Genomic DNA, 23,095 nt, shown 5'->3' on the forward strand with positions numbered 1-23,095 from the left:
TAGACTCGTTTACAGTGAAATTGCATTACAGGGAAGGTTTGTTTAATCAAAGGTCACGCCAGCAGTTAGAATGCCGTTGTAGTTCTTATTAAAATCATCTGATTATACAGCTGCTTACACAGATAAACACAGAAAAGCTCTCACATGTAGTTAATAATGGAGATTGCCAAACTAGGTTGCTGCCTGCAATGTTGCTTTAAATTTTAATTTCAACACGGCTGCATTTCTGCTATTGCATTGCTTTCCATTCGCATTCATCGGTGGAATTATTGGAAGAAACAAACTGGAGACACCGATTCGAGGAAAATTCCCAGGACTTCTTTTTATTAAGAGAATTTCAGAACATAAGAGAAGGGACCAGACACCTGCATTTGTCAGAGAAGGTTTCCAAATTCAATCGTTTTAAAAAAACCAGAGTGTTTAGAAAAGCCGACATGACAGCAGCGTGGATGGAGCAGGAGCTGTTTCTTTTTTACAACGCAGGGTCGTCTAGGAGACAGGTCGGAGGCAATCGCTGTTCCCGGAATGTTTCACATGTTCGTCTTCCTCTTTCTTATGGACAACACGCTTCAACACGCTATTTTTTTTTGTTTGTTTGTTTGTTTAAAACACAATTTCAATGGAAAAAAAAAACAAGACCATGAGACAGAAGCAAAAAAAAAAAAAAAAAAAAAAAAGGGAACTCACTGCACATTTAGAGGTCTAAAAGAATCACCCACATTAACATGGCTGAACCGTTAATAAAACATGGATAAAGGCTGAGCTGTCGGGGAGGAAGAGGAGGGAGGTCTAATCTGTGGAGGAAGAAGAAGAAGAAGAGGAGGAGGAAGAGCAGGAGGGGGAAGGAGGAAAAACACAGTAATACACAACTCACGACGTAGCCAATCCGGCAGGGACACGCTTTCTACACCAAAAACAAGCCTTCAACAATCATGAAATGCCATTTAAAAAAGATTTTAGTGTGTTCATCTTTGCTTGCAGACACTTTGATATGACCACTGCAAATCTGCAAGGCGCTCCATAATCAGCTTTGCTTTTTGTGCTAAAAATCTGTACGGATACTTATAAAATCATTGATAAAAATATTCCTCTGTTAACAATACGCCTTGGAGGGAAACCATGTGAGAGACTTGGGGTGGATGGAGGAGGAGGAGGGGGTAGAGCTGGCTGGCTGGGTGGCTGGCTGGCTGGGTGGGTGAGGGTGAGCGGTGGAGAGTGGGGGAGGTCTAGGAGGGGTTGGGGGGTCGGGAGGAGTTTGTCGAGGAGGAGGAGGAAGCTTGGGCAGTGGTGCTACTCGGACTTGGCCTCCTCCTTGGCCTCCTCAGGGGCTGCCTCCACCTGCGGGACGAAGCACAAGAGCCAAGGTCAAAACTTTTTCTACATCCACTCGATATTTGGTCGAGGGTGACGACTTTCTTTCTCTCTCTCCCCGTCGACTCACCTCGTTGGTCTTGGCCTCTCCGTTCTCAGAGTGGTTTTCCTCGTTGGCCTCTGCCTCGGCGTTCTCCTTTGCCTTCTTGGTCTTCTTGTCCTCCTTCTTGTCATTCACAGCCTTTTCTTTCTGTTAAAAGAAAAAAAAAAGGCACCAGAATAAATTGTTAGCAAGCCCAATGTTCAATACTGAAACGTGTGCATCTTCTCAGAATTAAAGCTTCCTACCTTTGCCGCCTTCTTGACCTTTGGATCCGGCTTGGGTGGGGCCGGTCTCTGGAAAGAGAACAGAAAAAGGATCTAGAAACAGCTACAACTGAATATGGTGTGTCTGTTATTGCATTTTTGAAGACAGAAAACTACTTTTAAAATCTAAAATGCCGTCAAAAATAAAACTTTACTGAATTTAAGGCTTTATGACCTCAATATCTATCCTTAAATGGTTCTATTGAGGGATATTATGGTGTATTCTTGATTGTATATTTCCTCTTATTCTGTTGCTATTTAACTAGTATCAAAGCTAAATAGATGTAAAAATGTGTTTAGTGCAGTTTTTAACCTTTCTAAATCATGTTTTAATTGTGCAATGAGCCATGTATCAACTTTACAGTGCTACACATTTGTTCTTCAGCTGCACTTTCTAAAGAAAATAACATGTTTTTGTTTTTTTGTTGTTAAGAATCATATTTAAAACGTACAAATACGTAGTTATATGCTTTTCTAAATGCAATACACCGTTTTGTCTACCTGTTTAACCGTGTGCCGCTACTTTTAAGCATATTCTCCTATATTTTACATGTTCATTAACTGTATTTGTTAATGTAAATGAGATTAGCGAGGTTGCAAGCGTGTCTTCTTACCGCTGATAACCGAGCTGATCTCCTCTGGGGCTGAAACAGAGCAAAGATGGTTATCACATGGAGGTTTTTTTTCCATTTTTGAATAAGAAAATATGCATTTTAATGAACTATATCTTTTAAACAAACACTCACATTCTTCATACTAATTAAAATTTAATTCTAATTGTGAGGCGGGACTCAGCCAGGCCCTCTCTTACCTCCTCTCCTGCGTCTCCCTGTTCAGGAAAAACACAAAGACAACAGGTTAAAATCAGAAAATGAAAAAATAATCACAGTGAGAAGTTTAGCTGGAGTTTATAATGAAAGCAAAAGGCTGCAAAATGCTTCAGCTGCATATTTTGACTAACTGCAGACTTGCTGAAAAAACTTCTCGGTTTCAGGTGAAAACTAAAATTCACTGCAAATACAGGTGGATTTCAGGGATTTCTCCCCAGAAGCGGAGGCCCTGTGCGCGGGTTCGGCAGCGGGCCGTGCGTCCGGAGCCCTGCGGGTCTCCGGAGCCACATTCTGAGGGTCCAGGCCCCGCTTTTCCCCCTCCACTCCCCCCTCCAGCTCTTTCTCTCATTCAATGCATGAAGCCTGGATTTGAAAGCTGGCGCGGGAGTCCTGGAGAAGGGGGAGGGACCTGCTCCGCGGCTCCGGTGCGCCACCGGGCGGCGGACCGACGCCACCGCAGCCATTTGGGACCACGAACAAAGAGCAAAAATATATAATTTTACCGAAACGCGACGGCCAATGTTCGCTTTCGCGGTCAAAACGCAAAGTAAAGGCACTGAGGCAATTTTTGGCGCCACTTTCGGCCGGTTCGGCGGCCGTGCGGGCGATAAGAGACGCGTTTGCTTTTGGTAGGTCGGCGACGAAGGTGGACAAGAGCTGCAAAGCATGGCTGCTGCTTGTGCTTTAACTGCATGGAGACCAGGAGAGAGACTTCTGACTCCCCCAAAGGACAGCGGCTCATGCAGGAAAATGCGTTTTTAAACGCCACGTCCGAGCAGGAAAATATTGGTTCCAACACGCAAAAAATGCACATTATATCTAGAAATTCCGCAAAAATTCCCAGCGAGAAATAGCGGTCGTACACTGCGTTATAATTAAGTAATGTCTCAGAGGGATGTCTCCACAATCGTTTGCATTGCATTAATGGCAGATTTCCCCCTGAAAGAATTTTTATTATTTTCAGAATACGTACCTTTCTCTTGGGCATGTTGAGCTCTTGGAGGTTTTCTTACAAATACAAACTAAAAACAGTTTTTCTTAGTGCATGTGAAGACGAGTGTCTCCCTTATGCTCGGCAGTGTAGTAAACACACTGGAACAGAGAGGCGAGTGGTTGAATGGGGGGAGGGGTGCGGCTAAAGGCATGATTGATAGGCGCTCGGCCAATCCGGAGCCGCCATTCGGGGCTGCAGAACACTTGGAATTTGGGAGCCGGTGATGTTCTGGGGCGAATGGCTCCTTCTTTTTTGCACGGCAGAGATGGGAGGAAGCCTGCAAGAGTGTGGAAAAAAGGGGGCTTTGCATTCGAGGACATGTTTGCCTTCATGCAAGTGTGACACAAACACGGAGGCAGAAAAGGGGGGGACAAAAGGGCAGCGGAGAGCCGGCCTTGTGCGCACTGTGGCACAGGCCCGCGGCGCACAGGCTCGCGTTGCCCCCCGGTGCAAAAGCGTAAAAGACAAGGAGCGGGGCTCACATCTGCAGCGGTCAGCCAGGAGAAATTTCACCACTTCGAGTCCAATATGGCGCCCACCCCTCTCCCGACACATTTTTTTGTTTTGTCAGTCGGCTTTCCCTAAATTCGTTTCAGGGTTTTAAAAAAAAAATCTGCCCCAGACGCCTGCAGGGGGCCACAAAGCCCGTCTAATGAACCGACACTGGCTGCTCAGGACTTCCACAGGCTGTGCTGTTACACACACAAAAAATCACAGCATATATTTTTTATTTTTATCATATTTATTTTACATGCATCTTTTTTTCTCTCCACAACCTCTCCAGTTACCGTGCAGCAGTTTTTTTTTTTTTTTTAAAAACAGAACACCTGCGGCGGGTTTTTGCGGAACAATAGGCAGCGTCTGGCTCGCATTTGCCAGACAAAGGGGGTCGATGCTGAAATATTCAGACAATATAACCCCGTTGTGTTGCTATCTTACGTGTCTCCGAGTGTGTGTGTGTGTGTGTGTGTGTGTGTGTGTGTGTGTGAGGGAGAGAGAAAGAGAGACTGGAAGGGGCGGGGAGGAGAGAGTGGAGGCGGAGGAGGAATGCGAAGCTCCATCCAGTGCTGAGAACGGGAGCATTTGCGCAGATAGTCTGCGCTGGGGCGACAACACACGCACACACACCGTATTTCATCCCCTGGAAGTTTGCTGTTTAGCTCCCGCTGCTGAGCCACCCGGTCTGCAAAAGTGTGTCTGCAAAGGAGCGGGGCGACGCATCAAGGGATCCACCATGGTGATCAAAGTGTACATAGCATCGTCCTCCGGATCCACTTCGGTAAGAGATTAAACAATAGCGCTGCATGCATGAGGGCTTTTTTTTTTTAGGTGGATTAATTTGTGCAGCATCCAGGGTTGGGTTTATGCAACAGAACGGCGAGCTGAACTTTTATTGAACTCACTGACTGATGTCCATCCTCTCAGTCTGGAGTGGCCCTGACTCATCAGGAAGCATCTGCCCTCCTTAGTAAGAGTCTGGACTCATCTCTCTTTAACTTTACAACAAAGAGGAAGTTTCTCTCTCAAGCTGCGGTTTGTCACTGTGCTTCCTCAAAGTGGTGACGGTTGAGAGTTTGTTGCAGTTGAAACAAGCAGGGAGAGAAAAAAAAAATCAATAAATGGACTTAAAATGCTCTGCTGTGTCACCTGATGCCAGAACAGGAAGTGTGTGTATTTGATCTGATTTGGTCCAGAAAGCAGGTTTTACTTCATGTTTCTTTCAGCCCAGAGGTCCTTAAGCTTCAGACTTGCCAGTTTCTTCTTGCCAGTGCAGAGGAATGATGGTGATGCAATTCTCCAAGGCCCCTTTTTAGACATGCAGCTGCAGCCCAGGAACACTTATGCAGTGTTTAGGACTTACTGATGGTCTGAATCAAGCTATACTTACTACACTTAAACGGTCACTATGCTTTGAATTCTGGCCAGAATGTGACTTTTCTTTGTAGTCAGACATATTTTGTCTAGTGCTGTTGCACAATCTGGGATGTAAACTGTTACTAGCATCCACTCATTGTCTTCAATATCTTCATTCCCTTCATATGTGATGTGACTTAAAGCCACTTGGCATGTGATGTAGTTCAGATCCCTTTTAGGATAATTTACTTTCACTGAGCAGTTTGTTTTCACAGCCCACGTTCAGAGGAAGCAATCAAGCACAGAGGCTCTGTTCAGTCAGGCAGCTCTGAGTGACTTTATTGCCCTTTACAGTAAATGACATTTGCAAAGGCTCAGCAGCAGCAGACTTACAGTGCATGGGCTTCCTGGAGTGTCAGAGTGGACCAAGTTTAGAGCCAGCGAGGCTTTCTGGGAAAATGCATTACCTCTCATTGATCTGTCTTTAGTAAAGTCTTGTAGAACAAGCAGACAAGCTTTTGCACTCTTGCACTGCACAGACACTTCCTTATTCTCATGTTATCATCTCCATTATGCAGCAGTTCACACTCAGCAGCAGCAGCGTCTAAAGTAGAGTTTTGTCAACACTTCACATGTGTTTCATGGTAATTTAGAGAATATGGAACCACATTAAAGTCATCCGATTTACACAATATTTTAAAAATGCAATGGCAAGCTGCCGAGCTGCAAATTGTGGTCGAAGCCTCCATCTGCCTTCGCCCTTGCAGTTCGATTGCATCAGTATCTCCAAAACAATGAGACTGCTGCTACATTAATCACCCCAATCTTGCTCAGTGAGAAGTAGGAGGATTTCCAAAATAACTTTTCAAAGCTTATGGTCTACCAAAGAAAACCGATCACATCAAGGAGACAGACAGTGTAAAGTTAGCCAGAGAGATGGATTGGATTTTTGACATGATAAAACACTCAGCATGATCCAGATAGCTGTTTTTTCCCCAAAGATGTTAAGTTTTAGTCTGCGTTTGAGGTGTCTATTAGCTATTGGTGCATCAGAAAGTTATTACAAATAACTGTGATGGATTTAACTTTCTATTTTTAGATCAAATATGTGTTTTAGATAGAAGTACTGTTGGGAAATGATGGATAGTGAAGAGCTTAAGTGAGTTGTGTCAACAGGCTTGTTCCCATCTGCAAGTATGGTAAACACATTAGGTTGGGTGTGTTTGTACCCACTGGTTTACTGCAGTCTGACACAGTAGTCCTGGAGTCAATGCTGTCTTTGTGAGCTGTGGTTTGAAGGAGAAAATGACACAAATACTTTACGATGTTGCACTATTTAACAAAACACCACGAGCAAGAGTTTAACAGATTCTTGCTTGGAATTAACACTTTACTGCCACAAAAGGCAACACATTAAGAAAAAAATGACATACTAGTATTCATATTGATCTGCTTCCTGGTAGAGCTAGCAGGAGTGGAATAAGGACTGACTGGCAGCTTAGTCCTCTCCTGACCTCTGATCTGTGAAGTATGCAGGGTGGTATCCCTGCAAACTGAATGAGAACTGACTTCATTGTATTTCCATCCAGTAATAATGAGAAGTAGTGTTTGAATAACTGGAAGAAAAAATAGTGTTGTTCTTCTGCATGAATCCTCTAGAGACACTTCTGCTGTTAACACTAATGAAGGCTTTCAAAAGATTAGGTCATACAATCAACTTGTGTCCTTACATAAACCGAATAAAAGCTTCTGGCATTCTACATTCTTATTGGATTTGCATACATTTTACCTACATTTGACAGATAACTACCATGTAGTCCTGTTTGATATGGTTGTGTAATTACATTGGGGCTCAATTTGAAAACCAAACAAGGATTTTCTTTTCTTAAATACACACATGTAAATGCACATGCACACCTGCAGCCCTTTGTCTAGACTATAGACCACAAGGCCAACTTAAAACTGAAATTACGTCGACTGTAGCACATTTCCTGCCTCATTTCCATTTATGTACTGCAGACATGCCATAGTTTCCTCATTGCCACAATGAACGAACCTAGCGGTGTGCATGTTCACGTCTCTCCACCTCAGAATGTCAGCTTTACTGCGCTTTTCTCCACTGTAGGTTGGGCGTCAGGGTCCATAGGTCGGGCCTGATGCTGACGGCTGCTGCAGTGAGTCACAGTTGGTTTTATGTAAGAGGTAATTTCTCTGACCTTTTGTTGTTGTTTCACCTTTAGGCAGCAGTGAGGGAATCCAGCCAGAGTGGCAGTGTAAGGCTCTTTTGTAACCATATTGTAATGCTGACTAAGCTCAGGATTGGGTGGAGGCTACCACTGCTGGTGAAATTCCAGCAAGCGACTGTTTTCAGCAGAAATCAGACTTGATCTAATCAAGAACGAAACCTTTATCCCTTACGAACACACAGGGGCTGGGGGTGATTCATGTTTCCTTTGTGCACAGAGTGGATTTTCCTTCATTTAACTGTTAGCCTTCAGAGGAATTAGAAAGGTCATTTAGGCTTATCTGTGTAGAACATTTGGCAAATTTAGGTTTATTGTATTATCTTTTCTGTCTGATTGAATTGAACATGAACTGACCCCAACCTTGTGTCGGCGTAACAGACTGAATCAGTCTCCGGCATATTGATCTAAGCCTGTGTTGTGGATACAGTCCATCCAATCAATGCCTGCCATTGTCTGGCAGCTATTAATGCCAGAGTTCTGACCTTTCACTGGGATTGATCAGGTCTGGTTCTGATCTCATCAGCCTACCACAACTCTCACATGATGAAGTGGAATGTAATCCAAAGTGCATATGGTGCAGATTCTAGTTGGAAAAAAATAATGATCCGTGTAACAATAAATGTTTCACTGGAACTTGAGAGGCATCTGATTCGCCTCCCATGAGCAACATTATATTTACTGGAACGCTGGATTGAGGCTGTTGAATGAATCAGAAGCTTTGTAAGTTTACATCAGTGCACAGACCAAATGCAGTTCCAGAATAACATCGGATGATTGCTCCAGTTGCTCCATGGGCGTGTCCATGAACTGTCTTGAGACTGTGATCAGACATAAGTTGTGTCCCAAGTCAGTTGCTATAAAATTGGTATCATTGTGCACCAAAAATAGATCTATGTCAAATAGTGTTTGCAAGTGATTCTCAGGGTTTGTTTTAAAATGCCAAGAAAAAGCCAAAATCCAAAAGATGTGTTTGAAACCAGCTTAGTAAGTCAGGTAGTAAGTCTGAGAAACATTTTCTTGGATATGATTTGTTACTCCAGACTAAAGAGCTGGTTCTTCTTCATTGTGGATGTGCACTCTGGCTCCAAACTATTCTACTTTCTAGTCCACTTTGAATCCATTTCGTAGACGTTTTCCATACATGCACAGTATATTTGCATCTGTGTCTTCCATAAATGCACATTACTGCCCTTGTAGTGTAGCTGCACTCATTGTCCACATTCACGCAAATTTTGGGATGTGCATGGAGATTTTGTGCAGAAAGTTGTTGTTTATGCAGACTCTTACAAACTTGGGCAGACAGCAGAATTTACATCACTTGGATCCCGGCGTAACACTGGCCTTAAACCTTGTTTCTTGTTTCGTGTCTATAATTCTGACTAATATTCAGACTACTGGTATGTCCCTCAACATTCAGTGCACAGAATTTCATTTGTTCTTGGATTAATGGAAAGTTTTTTTTATTGCAACCATAATAGAGAGACTTATTTTTTCATTTTTTTTACTGTCCAGTTTTATCGAATATGCACATGGAGTACTACTGCTACAAAAATGGACCAGTACTGAATGCCAAGAAATAAGTGAGAGGGTTGACGTTCCAGGTGTACATTTGTAAAAAAAAAAATTGTCAAAAGTTGTACGAAGCACTGTGCGTACTCTAACTAAACAAGTTTCTTTTTAATTATACATTTACAAGATTTTGCAGTCGAGCAACTGACCAGCCTGTTGGGTAATTTGTTTCTTCAACTTTCTGGCAGAAATCCAATGCAAATGATTAAACAATTTTAACGCACTTCGGGGGGCGAAACACAGAAGGAAGAGTTTTGCAAATACACTGACAATCACATAGTATCCCACAGGAATGAATGGAGCTCTGGTTGAGTTGCAAATAAACACAGAGCTATGTGGAAACGGCTTTATACTACTCTCTGGTCTGTTTAGAGCCCATTCAGAGGATGTGCTCCATACATGCACAGTGGATTGGTGTCCGTGTATTCTACACATGGACACTTTGAATCAAATCCAAATGGCACATTTTGTTTCCAGCACATGCACAGTTGGTGACCTTGGATGACCATATGGTCACAAAATAGTGATACAAGTGTGTTTTTTTGTTTTTTGTTTTTTAATCCTGTTGTGAATCACTTGTAATTATTAAGGAAAAACCCAAGTATTTAACAAGGAAAACTGAATTGGGTCAAAATGTGAGATTACAAGTAAGCTGTTAATTCATTTAAAAGGAAAATGAATCTGTTTACCAAATTTCCTGTCAATCTGCCCCATAGATGTCAAGACATATTGCTCAAAACAACACTTGTCAACCTCATGATGACTGTACAGATATGGGTTCTTTCAACTATGAATGTCTGCACAACAGTTAATTAAAATGAGATACTTATATATTTTCCAAGATAGACTGAACTTTTGCCTGCTAGAGGCACCATAAGATAAATGGTGGTATGACAAAAAGCATCAGGGTTCGTCTTCTGGGGCCACAAATTTTCTGTACAAAATTTCATTGCAATGAATGCAACAGTAAAACTAACACATCAAAATAACAGCCCACTGATGGCCCCAAAGGGAAAGTTAAGATATTGCCAAAATCAACTGTATACATTGCATGGGGACAACGAAAATCCTTTGAAAAATTCATCGCAATACATACCATAGATAGATATCTCAGTCTGATCCAAAGGGTTGGACAGACTGACTTTACCACCCATGAAGCCACACAGCAAGTCTGGCTAAAACACTCAGTCACTGGCTGTTCCATGATTAAACAAGAGAAAGAACACAGGCGTAAATTTCTCTTTTTGGTTTTGCATTAGGTTAAGCTTGAAGTCAACGTTTGCATACATGTGAACGCTGTTGAAGTACGACCATGACTCGCTGCTGGAGAAAGCATAGATTATGGAAATCACACTTGAGACCTCCAGGTGCTGATAATGGCCCAACTCTCAGTCTTTCTAGAGGAAGAAGACTGAGGAGTAATTTTGTAGCATTCCAGAGAGACAGATAAGGACTGAGGAGTACTTGTTTATTACTGCAGCCAAAGCTGAGGACAGTCTAGTTTCTCCCATATTAAAATCACCAGGGGCTCAATTCAAGACTCAAGACAGCAGAGAGCATTTTCAAAGGGGCAAAGCTGGGAGCTCTCACTGTGCAATTAGAGTCAGGGGCAGATGGCACGAGGCCAGTTTGTCCTACAAATTAATTTTGGTTGGTGACAGTACAATGCAGACTTGTTGTGGCCAGAATGCACCAGAGTGAAGTGCAGAAAGTGTAGGAAACGCCACAGATTTAGGGACCAGGTTTGAATCCAATGCAAATGTTAGTCAAATGAGAGGCGAGCCATGGACGGGTTAGTGAAGGGGAGGCTGTGCAAGCTCTTCCATCAGAGAGAGGATTGTCTCTGTGAGTGTGCCAAGGCAAGTTCATGGCGTTCCACTCGGTTGCTTCATCACCGCTGCTGGTTTTCCAGAGTAGGTGGTTAGAGAGCTGGTTACAGGACTTTGCCCTTTGGAATGCAACTTCCATCAAGTGATTCAAACTGTACCCCAACTGGCTGCTCTGCCAGCGCTGTCAGCTTCCTCGTTTCCGTGTCGTTTCAACAGATGGCTATTAAATAATCCACCTGCCTCATCTGCACACCATGAGGCTGGGAGGAGCCCTCGCACGGCGGCGTCAGGACTGACAACAAACTGATCCTTATTGTTGCTCTTGCAGTGAGGTTGGTTTTAGGTGTGTGAATGTGTGTGTGTGCAGCCGAGGCTGGGTGAGTGTGTCGTCTTGCAGCAGACCTTATTTGGCTCGTGTTTGACCAGTTACCTCCTCTCGGGTCCCAGAGGAGCTCTTGCTTCCGTCTGGCCTTGTAGGGCCATCCTCCTTCTGACACACACCCCCTGAGAGCTCATTGGACCACAGTTTCACACACAAAATCACATCCATAGAGATGGAAACAAAAGAGAGAAGAAAACACACACTTCTGTCCATTCTGTGTGTTTGCATTTGAGATTCTCAGTGATATAACTTAAAAGTGCACTTTGAAAGAGGTGAGATCCCCAAGGATGTCATTTTTCATACACTTTAATTTCCTTTTGAGCTGTCGAGTCGGTTCTCTGCACCCTTTTAGATGAAAAGCTTCTCGTTTTGCATCAAGCAGGATAGACGATTTTAGAAGTGTCACAACTGCTTAACATGGTTTTTTAAAAAACTGAATATCCTTTTGTGGTACAGAGATACATGTCAGAAAGGATCACATCTGCGTAAAAGATGCAACTCTAATGTGTAATCTGGCTTTATTTGTTAAGCATATACAGTTTATTGTATATAGATGCCACATGTATATGTACATATGTGAAGAAATGATTAAAGTCCAGCCCTGCAAATTTCCGTCTTCCACATTATCTGACATTTTTCTTGCAGATAAAAACCCAGTCTCTCACTTTGTAGCCTTGCCCAAGTTCATCATCTTCAATACTCATGCGTCGCTTCATTCACTTGTCAGCAACTGTAACTTAGTAACAGAGCGACCGGTGATCTCTGTGGTGCTGTTTCTGCCTGATGCCAGTGTGTTGAGGCTCTAATGTTTCCTGATAGAGCTGGATTGAACACACGTTTAACCGACAGCTTCCCCTCTGTCATTCTCTCATGCAGATTAAGAAGCAGCAGCAGGATGTGATGGGCTTCCTAGCGGCCAATAAGATCGAGTTCGAGGAGTGCGACATCGCGGCCAATGAGGCCAACAGGAAGTGGATGAGAGAGAATATTCCGGAAGAGTCCAGGCCGGCCACGGGGAACCCTCTGCCCCCACAGATATTCAATGAAAGCAAATATTGTGGGGTGAGACACTTGAACTGACACTGAAATATTAGCATGTGAGATTCTCTGCGATATTATATATTAACAGCTGACATATGTAGCATGAATGAGGTTGCTTGTACTTGTAGAGAATCATCAGTTGACTCAGAAGTTCACCTCAGTGATAAAGCCTTCATGAACCCACTGTACAAAACCTGCTCAGCACCATGCAGCAGACAGATGAAGTTAGCCCCTTAGTAGGGAATTAAGCAACTTAAAGGGGAAAATCAAGTGTTTTGTACCTTGCTAACATGTGCAAATGGTGTTTCTATATGCCAGAAAACACTTTTTGAGATAAAATTAAACAAATCCTGGTGTAAATTGTTTGTCCAGACATGGTTCAGAAAAATAAAACAAAATGGTAAAACATAAGAAATGCCATGTCTAGTAGAATGGCAATAAAATATTAGTAGGATGCATTACTCAAAAAATAAAATAAGTAAGCTAAAATAAGACTGGAATAGCACAAAAACTAAGAAAAATCACACATGAAATTGAAATGTTGCACCTAAAAAAGTAAACGTTGCACATGACATTGAGTGAATATTTCTACCTTGAAACTGCAGTGAAGTGATGAGACTTAAAAATGCAGACTCAGACCTCTGGGGTTTCTTAACAAACCCAATAGAATAGGATAGAATAGAATAGAACAGAACAGAATAGAATAGAATAGAATAGAATAGAATAGAATAGAATAGAATAGAATAGAATAGAATAGAATAGAATAGAATAGAATAGAATAGAATAGAATAGAATAGAATAGAATAGAATAGAAGCCTTTATTGCCACCGTTACAAAAACATTGAAAATCAGTTTAGCAACATTAAAAAAATAAACTATATAAAGCAATATTAAACACAGACTAAAAATATATACAACAAAATATAAACATATATACAATGTGAAATCAGTTGTGTGGTTAGAGACCTGCTCCACGCATGATTATTGTACAAAACATGAATACTCTACACAACCATAAATATTGCAACTAAGCATAAATGTTGCACTTAAACATGAATTTTGCACTTGTAGGCATGCGGTATTATAATTCAGGGGAGTCAGAGAGGACATGTGACAGCTTGTGGATAAAAGCTATTTTTGAGTCTGTTGATTTTGGCTCCAAGTGTCCTGTAACATAATCAGTCAGTTTGCAGGACGGGGCTTTTAGCATCATTATTTTTCCTCGGAATTGAAGAGCTGGTTCCAACATGAATTACACCAATATTACAACTTGCTATTGTGTAGCGCAGAGTGCTTTTACCGTGTTTGAGTAGCAGGTGAGCTGGTATGCTTGAGCTGCAGCGAGTGGGAATGCCAGGGTGGAAAGAGGCAGGGATTTAATAAAATATGATAAATCTTTTTAATCCCGATGGAAAATCTTTTGCCAGATATTGCACAGAAAACCAAATTCCACAACCTGAAAAATACAGTAGAAAAGAAATAGCATATAAGTAGGACACGTTACTGAAAACAAGAAAAGCACTCAGAGAGCGCAGTACTCCCCCAAGGCTTCTCAGTCGTTGTATCGTTTCTGACGGAAGAAATCTTGAAAAAATTTGGCACCATATAATGTGGCCATTTAATATAGATGTACCCACAAACAAAATGACCTTGCGCTGAGCACAGGCATGTGTTATGCATGTCTACATTTTATACGGATACCAAAACGCGTGAACCAAATATGTCGCAGGCGACGGGAATTGATGGGACTCAGAAACACCCCCACAATTTAATCAATTATTCCTTGTATCATTTCTGGCGGATAAGTCCTGATAAGTCCGCAGCGGTCGATTTGTAGTAGGATCACAATCATGTGATCGTCAGCAGGCAGCTAATGTAGCGTTCACTTGTTGTCATAGTTACAGTGACACCGTGCCTCTATCTCACAATGATGCAGAAATCTTTAACAAATCAGTGGATCCAGACTATAAGCAGCATCACTGCCAAAATCGAATCACTTGATCCTTGCGTCATTTCTGACCTTCCCTGAAAATTTAATCCACATCCGTTATTTCGTTTTTGAGTAATTTTGCTAACAGACAGACAGACAGACAGACAGACAAACATACGCTGATTGTCACATAACTCCACCATTCATTGGCAGAGTAATAAAAATAAATACACTAAATAAGTATTAAAAAACTTATTTATCTAAGCCATTTTTAGGCAAGAAATGATTATTATGATGGAAAAAACTTATGAATATGTAACAGAAAGGAGTTTTTAGGGATTTAATAAATGACATCAATCAATATGGCTTCTTGACATTTTCAAAATTATGTGGAATTGAAATATGGAAAATTTCCCAAGAAATGCATGTTGGCAATGTGCAGAAGGCATTAATGTAGCACTCTAGAGAACATTTTTGAATTGACAGTGAGGAGTTAGATGCACAAATTGACATCATTGTGAATTTCTGTCCGTTCAGTAAGAAGCTGGAGCCAGAAGTTTGTTAGTTTAGTTTAGTATAAAGTCTGGTGGACACAACTAACCTGCTCTGCCCAAAAGCAAGAGACATTATTACTTTGTCTGCTTCCATTTTTTCAGCTTAACTTTTCCCATTTTATTATACTGTATCGATCCCACAAGGGAAATTGTTATTTACTGGAGCTTGAACCCAGAGTCTTAACTGCTGAGCCTCCGCTGTGCCCTTTGTGGTTTATGTAGCTTAAGTTAAGTGTCACTGTGCTCCAGCTTAATATTGAAGTCGATCTGCTCTTGATCTTATCGTGTTACTCTCGGCAGAATGTCAATAATCATATTTCTGCTGAATTCCAAACTATCTTTATCAACCATCATGTGTGCAGATTAAATTTATGGAATGGAAACATATGATGAAATAAAAAAAATGAGAAAAATAATCAGAATATTCAGAGCCCTTTTTGGTGCTGAACTTGGACTATTCAGGATGTATAATTTTTTTGGCTTAGATATATTCTAACAAATCCTATAGAAACCTCTGCAGATGCCAGTTTATTCCCTTTATAAACACACAGGACGCTACCAGGCGTTCACTGTGGCATCATGCTGTGCAGCTAATGGATGGCTGGAAGTGAGTTTGCACATGCAGGATGGCCTGTATTGAATGTCACAGACAAAGAGCAGACGGCATTTCCTAGGATACTTGCAGCTGTAGGGAGCCTTTTTTGCAAAATCTGCGTGAGAAAAGAAGGAGGGAACACAAAGGAATGAGAGGGATAAAGCATGTGAGACAGTAAATGGGTGAACGCGTTCGCTTGTTTACTCTGGCTTGCATTCTCAGAGACAATGCCCTCCTATCAGATTGACTGCCGAGGCCCGTCCTTGGACAAATAACACAACCTCGACTGTTTTCTTGCTGCTGCTCAGATTGTCGCTCCGGGGCGCAGATCCAGAGTCTGTTTCACATTATCATTCCTCAGGATGGGGGGTTAAGTTTTGGGTCAACTGATCCTCTGATCAATCTGCATTAAAATTTCCTCCCTCGCCGTGTGTGTCTTCCTTCTTTCTCAGAACTATGAGGCCTTCTTCGATGCCAGAGAGGACAACGCTGTGTATGCATTTCTGGGCCTGACTGCTCCCCCAGGCTCTAAGGTAAGCTTATGAACACACATGTTGATATCTGTCCTCTCCGTGACCTGTATTCATGCAGCTTGGCCCTATTTCCAGATTATAAAAACGGGCTCTTGTGCCCAAACATACTGGTCCTCGCAGCGTGATTTCCATACAGAAAACACACACATTACATAATACATCTGTTCATGATCTCCTCACACCCTAGCAGGCCTCTTCTGCTCTTGTATCCGTCACTCACTGGCACCTCCTCTCTGCAGCCACGGGAACAGCAGGGAGGTGCGCCAGTTACCATAGAAACAGAAGGGGTTTTCCTCAGAGCTGTGGCAGGGGATGTACAGTATAAACCAATACCCTCCATTTTATTCTAACACCCTCTCCCTCCTCTCTCTCTGCTGCTCTCCAGGAGGCTGAGGCTTTAGCGAAGAAAGCGCAGCAGTAGCAGCAGCAGCTGGACACCATTTCTACCTGAGACCTCAGGCTCACCCTCAGAACGGACCTGGACCCAGACTGACCTGGAAGAGACCCAGGGAATAAAAGAAGCAACACTTCACTCAGCTTATAAATATGTGGATGGTTTTGATTTATGTTTTTTTTTTCTTTTTTTATAATCTGTGTTCAGCTGTGCCTTGCCAGCTGTAGTGAAAGGGGGTATCAGAGCAGAGAATTATGGGTATCTAGAATCAACTCTGCTTCCTCCCGTTAACCTCAGCCTGCTAAGCCTATTGGCCTAATGCCATGTCAATCAACCTGCCTGTGTAGCTTCCTATTTGACCATCAGACACAACAAAACATAAAGAATTTTCTAGCACAGATCCAACAGAATGTCATCCATGTTAACATTAGAACATCACCATCGTTTAACTCGTCTAATCAGAAGTCTTAAATCGCACTGAATCAAAAAATGTGCTGCTGCCAGTTTCGTCGTCGCCAAAACTGCAGCACCTTCTGTCAGAGGGTCTATTACAATCCCATTCTATATGTTTTATTTACTTTATATTGTCTTAATGCTGTTTTAATAGCAAACTTTTTTCTACGAGATGATATATGTTTAAAAAAAAAGGTGATAATACATGCCAAAATGTGCAAGTCTGCAAACAGAGGGATGTGAAAAGGAGTTTTTGTATGTGCAGTTTATTTTTTTTTAGGAGAAATTGGATAGCTGTTTGTTTTTACTATAAGAATCTTGTCTCGCATTGTGTTGTAATCCCCCGTCTGATATAGGTTGGTACAGCGACTTCACTGAAGTAAAACAGAAGTAAGAAGAAAACTTGACTCGTGAAACAGTCAGCCAAATTGAATTAAATTCTGCCTCCCCATAACATACTGGTGTTTTATATGTACAATAAATAATGTTAAGTTGACAGAATGTGAATGTTCTTTGGACTTGTGTTACTTTTTGCAAACTTTATGGTCAAAATTTAAGTTTGAATAAATAAAATTGGGGTTTTCTCTTTCAGTCTACACTCAATAACTTATATAGACAAAGTGAGAACATGCTTTCAGAATTTTTAACAAAGTCCCTCCTCCATAAAAAAATCTCTGTGTATCATCTGTGGTACATATTAAGAGGTTTTAATCCATTAAAATAATCCCTTCTTGGCTTTAAAATGGTTTGAATACAGATGCTCACTCTCAGTTCTGAGTAAACACTGTAAAACTAGTCTTTACTACACAATGACACCTGTAATACTGGAGAAATTCAGCCGCATAATTCTCCAGTAACAGACTCTGAAAAGTAACAATACTTAAAGCTCCACCCTACAAGTTAATCAGATTGGTTCTTTAGGTCTGTTATGTATGAAATCCTGGACGTCTGAATCTGTGTTTTCTGAATTCTCACTGGTACGCTGCAGTTTCAAGGAGGAAATGCTCAGCCATTATGTTGACGGCTTATTTGGTTCATAACATGTTGCATAGATTGTAAGAAACGCCATATGAACATGTTAACAAGCTAAAAAAGAACACTTGAATTTCACTGCAGTGACTCTTTAAAAAATTTGAACTGACATCTCTTAAACACAAAAGTATTTAAAACCTCTGCTGTGGCTCCAAACTGTGCTCAGATGCATCCTGCTTGCTGTGATAATCCTGTAGATGTGCCCAGAGCGGTAAACTGACTCGACTGGATATATGACGTTTAGTAAAGCTCACAAACCATAAGGTCCAAGGAACTCTGTAAAACCCAAAGATAGCATTGGTGAGGCGTACATCAGGACAAGGATGTAATACCATTCCTAAAGTTCTGAGCGTTACCTCAGTGGCCTCCATAATTGGGTTCGAGTTTGGGATCACTTGTACATTTTTAGACTTCTTTGGGCTTCGAGACAAACTGAGAAAATTGAGAAGAGCTAGCCAACAGAATAAGTTCTCCCATCGTTGCAGGAGAGATGCGTAACCCTGCTGAAAGAGCAACCATCTCAGCAGTACTCCATCAATCAGGTCTTCATGTTGGAGCAGTTACACAGGAGCTGCTCTGAGTAAAAAAAAAACAAAAAACAGCCCACTTGGAGGTTGCCAGACGAGACTCAGAGAGGATGAGGAGAAATATTCTCTGATCTGATCAGTCAAAAGTATTTGGGCAGAACTCCAAGCATGATGTCAGGAACAGCAGGAACTGTTCGTGGCTTGGTTAAGACGATCACTGCAGTGAAACATGGCGGTAGCATCATGTGGTGGAGGGGCCTTTCAGTGGCAAAGACATTCATTAGACCTGACAGGAGCATAAATGCTGCCAAATACATGAAGAAAACCTGGTTGTCACAGTGCAAAGAACCTGACCTCTCTTCAGGACAAGTCATGAGCTCAGACTTAAACCCAACAGAACATTAGTTGAGACACCTGGAGAAGACAGTTCACAGATGCTTCTCGTCCAGTCTGATGGAACTCCACAGGATCTGATAGGAAAAATGGGAGAAGAAATGAAGTATCAAATGAAAGAGCCGAGTTCCATGTGCTCTAATTGCAGCTTTCAGTAGGTCTAGTTGTGTTTTGAATTAACTCCAGGTCTGTAAATCAACTATTTGGTGCTGTCTTTAATCCACCAGTAAATGTTCTATGAACGTGCACACAACTACTCTAACTTACAATTCCATCTCAGATCATCACATTTTTAAAACACTTTCTGCTCAACCATCACTGATTTGCCCGAACATAAAAGATGGATATTTATAAAGATATATTTGAAATGATTTTCTTAGTTATATTTGGAGAACAAACAACTTTTTTTCTGACCAAATATTTCATGTTAAATGTTTTCCATATGTCTTGTTTTGGATTATTGTGGTATGCAACTACATAGTATGTTTTAGAAAATACCACTAGCTGTTTTCTGCATTATCAATGTCTTTGTAACTGTGTACTAAAAGATGGAGCTTTTTCTTGGCAGCTTGACCTTTTATTTATTTATTTATTTCATTTTAACTCACCTATATTCAGACTATTATATCTACTTGTCCAATGTTGTAGCTCCTGAATCATTGTGGATTCATGAATAAAGTGGGTTAATTGGCAAATTTAAAATCTCCAAAAACATTTGGTATATCAAGCTAATACTTCATAGATACCCCTTTGGATAACCATAGTTTATGATTAAAACAAAAGCGTTTCAAGCAAATCAGAGATGGCCAAACAGAAGACTTAAATGTCCTAATGTTGTGTTTTCTCTCTTGACTCTTTTCACTACTGTTGTTTAAGGCCAACAAATACCAAGGCTACTTTGGGCAAGATTTTTTGAATATAATGAGTGATCATTATTTCTGCATATTCCTTAAAAAAGAAACCTTAAAACACCACTAATAAAATTCATCTGAGCTGTGATTTCAGTGTGAGGACTCCTCGCTTTGCAAAGATTCCCACTGAGGTTTTGTGGATATGCACATGACTACTCGTCCTTATTAAATATTAAACCAGTGGGTGCCACACTAGAGAGAGATTTCCCCTCAAAACTTTTCATATAATTTCCCTTTAATGACCGTTTGAGGGCAAAATATAAAAAACTCGGCAAAATTCCATTTAAAAAAACAAAAAACTACTGAGAAGATTCCAAAAACATGAATGCTCTTTTGTGTGGCGTAACATTTTTTCTTCTTTCCCTACTTTGTTAATGATACCACAAGCCCTGAGATTTATCTTTTCACCTTCTTGGATGTGGTCTGACCCTGAAGCTGGGAGACAGAGTATTAAAAGTAAACTGAACTAACTTCTTTGCAGATTTTAACTTTAAATAACCATTTAATGCATGATTTTTTACTAATAATGGAGTGTTTTTATGTTGATGTACTGTCTTTTTACATTAAGTAAAGGATCTGAATGATGTGTACTTCAGTAAACCATTCTTTCTCAGCTTATGCATCAGTGCACTGCTGTGTTTTTTTCATCAGTGATTTTCAGTTACAGATTAATAAAGGAAGTGTGTAGTGGGAGGTGGAGGGCCCAGCTGCAGAAGTGAAACACGACAGAAGCTCTTTATAATTACATTTGTCATCACACTGCGCCATAAGGACTCGCAACTGACAATCATAAGTAGCGAAAACGAGGCTGAAAGAGGCAGAAAAGACGAGGAAGGTGTCATGTTGGCTGAAGGTTTTCTCAGAGTTCTGCGTTACAGGGAGGAGAGAAGATTTGCCTCCTCTAACAAGCAAAAGAAACGTCAGATAAACCCTTATTGTACTGACTCTGTTCTCACTGATTCTACAGATTTGCAGAGGCTTTCAGCTCAAACAGGTAAATCATTGCTATTATCTAACTAAAAATGTTGAAACTACTGTCTGATGTATTGTAAAATAGGACTTTCTGTACCGGCTTCATGTAGTAACTTTATCTTAAGCTCTGAAGCTCTATAAGTTCCCTCTTACTGAAATGGTTCCTCTTTTGTTAAATATAACAGATACACTAAGAGTCACAGGATCAGAATTCTGTACAGGACTAGGTTAAGTTAGTAGTCATAGGTAGGAAGTCACCATAGAAAAGGACTGTTATTGAGTATTTTATGTATTATGTAATTGGCCTATTTACCTCAAAACAAAAAGGTTGCTGGTAAACTCTGTTCAAGCTCTTACAAAACTTTAATGTCATTATTTGTCATTTATTATTAATAGAATGCCAATCAAACACTGAGCCAAAGTACAACTTTGATACACTTTAAATACTTCAGTGTAATGCTATTTTCTACTTCTACTCCATTCAAATATTACCTTTTGTATTCAATTTAATTTAATTTGAAGCTTTAATTCTTAGTCATTTGCAGATTTATATTATCAATAACAATTGTAACAATAAGAAATAATAATATAATGTATAAGTTAACTAGGAAATGATGCTGTATTCTTGCAGATTAAGCTACCTGGAAGCAGATAAAATAACCAGTTTGCTCTGGATGCAACTTGAAAATAATATACTTTTATTAAACAGAATTTTGTGAAACTTTTATTGCAGCACAACATTTTTACACTCTAGTATAGCTTTTACTTTTACTTCAGTAAAGGATCTAAATGCTTCTTCCACCACTGTTAATGGCTAATGTGCAACAGGTTTGAGGATAAACTTGAGCTTGCTGAGTCTAACACTACGTCAGAAGAGTTAGTTTGACTACATATTACAAATAACACAGGCTTGAAAACAGCAGTTGATACTGTGTGATTTAGTATGAATGATTCATGCAGGAAACCCCCCAAAGCAAACAACATGAAACTACAAACAGCTAAATCACCGGTTTATTTTCTGTAATCAGGGCCAAGCCAGGAAGAGCTTGACTCCACCCAAACCCAGATGCTTCGGGGTTGTGTCGGCCGCTCAATCCCTGGCAGTTCATCTGTCAACACCCTGCACCCTGTTTGTATAGAAGACTGCAGCCTGCTGGAACAGTATCCAGACCTGCAGGTGGCCGATTCAGGCCGCATCTCACACAACCCACCAAGAACCACCGTCATCCAGCACGATCTTTACATCCATTCCTCAGTCTCTGAAGTTTGTCTCCTCTCACAACCTGCAGCTCTGCAGGATCCAGCAGGTTATGTGGCGTCATCCATGCCAGACCAGGGTTATCTGGTGATGGGGGCCAGTGTGAACATCAGCCTGGACCTGCCCGGGTCAGGGTTGGAGCCCATGTCTAACTCCGTGTTGAACGGGCTGCTGGAGAAGCAGCTGGAGGAGGTTTACATGCAGCATCTGACTGACAACTTAGCTCGATGCAACTCCCACCTGGGGAACAGCCTCCTGCACGGCTTGGTGCCACCGCCGCCGCCCGGCCGGCCTCCCCGAGGGCCCGACTCACTGGAGGCAAGTCTGGAAGAAAACTCAGAAGTCAGCCGCAATAAAATCAGTTACCTGAGCACCCAGAACTTAGTGCCCTGCTCATCCAACTTCAGCTCCCCGGTGTTGAGGATTTCAGAGTCAGACAACCCTCATCTGCAATGAAACCTTGTAAATGTAGTGCTCAGCTGGCTGTCTTCACTTCTGTTCTTCACACCAAAGTTTACACACATATAGAGGTGACAAAACAAGTGCAATTCACTATATCAGTGCTATTTTTACACAATGCTTTGTTGACTTGCTTAATGAAATGATGCTTCACAGTTTGCTGCTTCCATATGCCATCTGCTGTTAGACTTCAGTACTACACCGTCATTCATTCAAATGTATTTTTATTGATATTAAAGCTTGGAGTTTGTATAAGAAGTCTTTAATATATTAAAGCAAGCTGTAATAAAGTGTCAGTTTATGCTTTTTCTGCTTTTATTTCATTTATTCATGAGCACCAGTGTCTTTCTTTTCACTTGCACTGATGCCATTTATTTGTTTGCTTCCTTGAAGGGATGTAGAAAGGTTTGATTTTTCAACAGATGGTTTGCAACATCATGGTGTGCACAGAGCAAATGCAAAAGTTCATTATGACTTAGTTTGCAAGCTTTGGTGTTGCATACTTACCACATAGTAACAGCAGGCCTCCGACCCTTCCACAGACAGTAAGATGACCATGACTGAGTCCGTTCTGATGAGAAAAAAAAGACCATTTTATATGTTTACTTTTATCATAATAAAGTAGAAATTATACAATGAAACACGAGCTAAAGCACAGATGT

General features: G+C 41.2%; 3 protein-coding genes across 3 annotated transcripts; 2 read left to right on the forward strand and 1 right to left on the reverse strand.

Annotated features, from left to right (window-relative positions):
• Positions 1 to 296: 296 nt before the first annotated feature.
• On the reverse strand, positions 297 to 3,620 carry hmgn7 (high mobility group nucleosomal binding domain 7). Its single transcript, XM_023272287.3, has 6 exons — positions 3,481 to 3,620; positions 2,489 to 2,506; positions 2,292 to 2,321; positions 1,660 to 1,707; positions 1,442 to 1,561; positions 297 to 1,338 (listed from the first exon to the last, which is right to left on the reverse strand). The coding sequence occupies exons 1-6, from the start codon at positions 3,493 to 3,495 to the stop codon at positions 1,291 to 1,293; spliced, it is 279 nt and encodes a 92-aa protein (XP_023128055.1). The 5' UTR covers positions 3,496 to 3,620; the 3' UTR covers positions 297 to 1,290.
• A 946-nt stretch (positions 3,621 to 4,566) lies between these two features.
• On the forward strand, positions 4,567 to 17,472 carry sh3bgrl (SH3 domain binding glutamate-rich protein like). Its single transcript, XM_023272285.3, has 4 exons — positions 4,567 to 4,780; positions 12,258 to 12,443; positions 15,954 to 16,034; positions 16,420 to 17,472. Exons 1-4 carry the CDS (start codon positions 4,736 to 4,738, stop codon positions 16,453 to 16,455), a joined length of 348 nt encoding a protein of 115 aa, XP_023128053.1. The 5' UTR covers positions 4,567 to 4,735; the 3' UTR covers positions 16,456 to 17,472.
• Positions 17,473 to 20,468: 2,996 nt separating this feature from the next.
• On the forward strand, positions 20,469 to 22,739 carry si:dkey-237j10.2 (uncharacterized protein LOC568721 homolog). Its single transcript, XM_035949065.2, has 2 exons — positions 20,469 to 20,738; positions 21,745 to 22,739. The coding sequence occupies exons 1-2, from the start codon at positions 20,585 to 20,587 to the stop codon at positions 22,428 to 22,430; spliced, it is 840 nt and encodes a 279-aa protein (XP_035804958.2). The 5' UTR covers positions 20,469 to 20,584; the 3' UTR covers positions 22,431 to 22,739.
• Positions 22,740 to 23,095: the final 356 nt, after the last annotated feature.

Source organism: Amphiprion ocellaris, chromosome 13, assembly GCF_022539595.1.
Source record: "Amphiprion ocellaris isolate individual 3 ecotype Okinawa chromosome 13, ASM2253959v1, whole genome shotgun sequence".
NCBI classification, from domain to species: Eukaryota; Metazoa; Chordata; class Actinopteri; family Pomacentridae; genus Amphiprion; species Amphiprion ocellaris.

Excerpts from the sequence above, each read along its gene's own strand:
- hmgn7 (XM_023272287.3), bottom strand. Across the intron at positions 1,562-1,659 it reads AGGTCAAGAAGGCGGCAAAG|AAAGAAAAGGCTGTGAATGA; the intron begins GTAGGAAGCTTT and ends TTCTTTTAACAG. Across the intron at positions 1,339-1,441 it reads GAGAGGCCAAGACCAACGAG|GTGGAGGCAGCCCCTGAGGA; the intron begins GTGAGTCGACGG and ends TTCGTCCCGCAG.
- si:dkey-237j10.2 (XM_035949065.2), top strand. The coding sequence starts at position 20,585 with ATGTTGGCTGAAGGTTTTCTCAGAGTTCTGCGTTACAGGGAGGAGAGA. Across the intron at positions 20,739-21,744 it reads GAGGCTTTCAGCTCAAACAG|GGCCAAGCCAGGAAGAGCTT; the intron begins GTAAATCATTGC and ends TTCTGTAATCAG.
- sh3bgrl (XM_023272285.3), top strand. The coding sequence starts at position 4,736 with ATGGTGATCAAAGTGTACATAGCATCGTCCTCCGGATCCACTTCG. Across the intron at positions 12,444-15,953 it reads ATGAAAGCAAATATTGTGGG|AACTATGAGGCCTTCTTCGA; the intron begins GTGAGACACTTG and ends CTTCTTTCTCAG. Across the intron at positions 16,035-16,419 it reads CTGCTCCCCCAGGCTCTAAG|GAGGCTGAGGCTTTAGCGAA; the intron begins GTAAGCTTATGA and ends GCTGCTCTCCAG.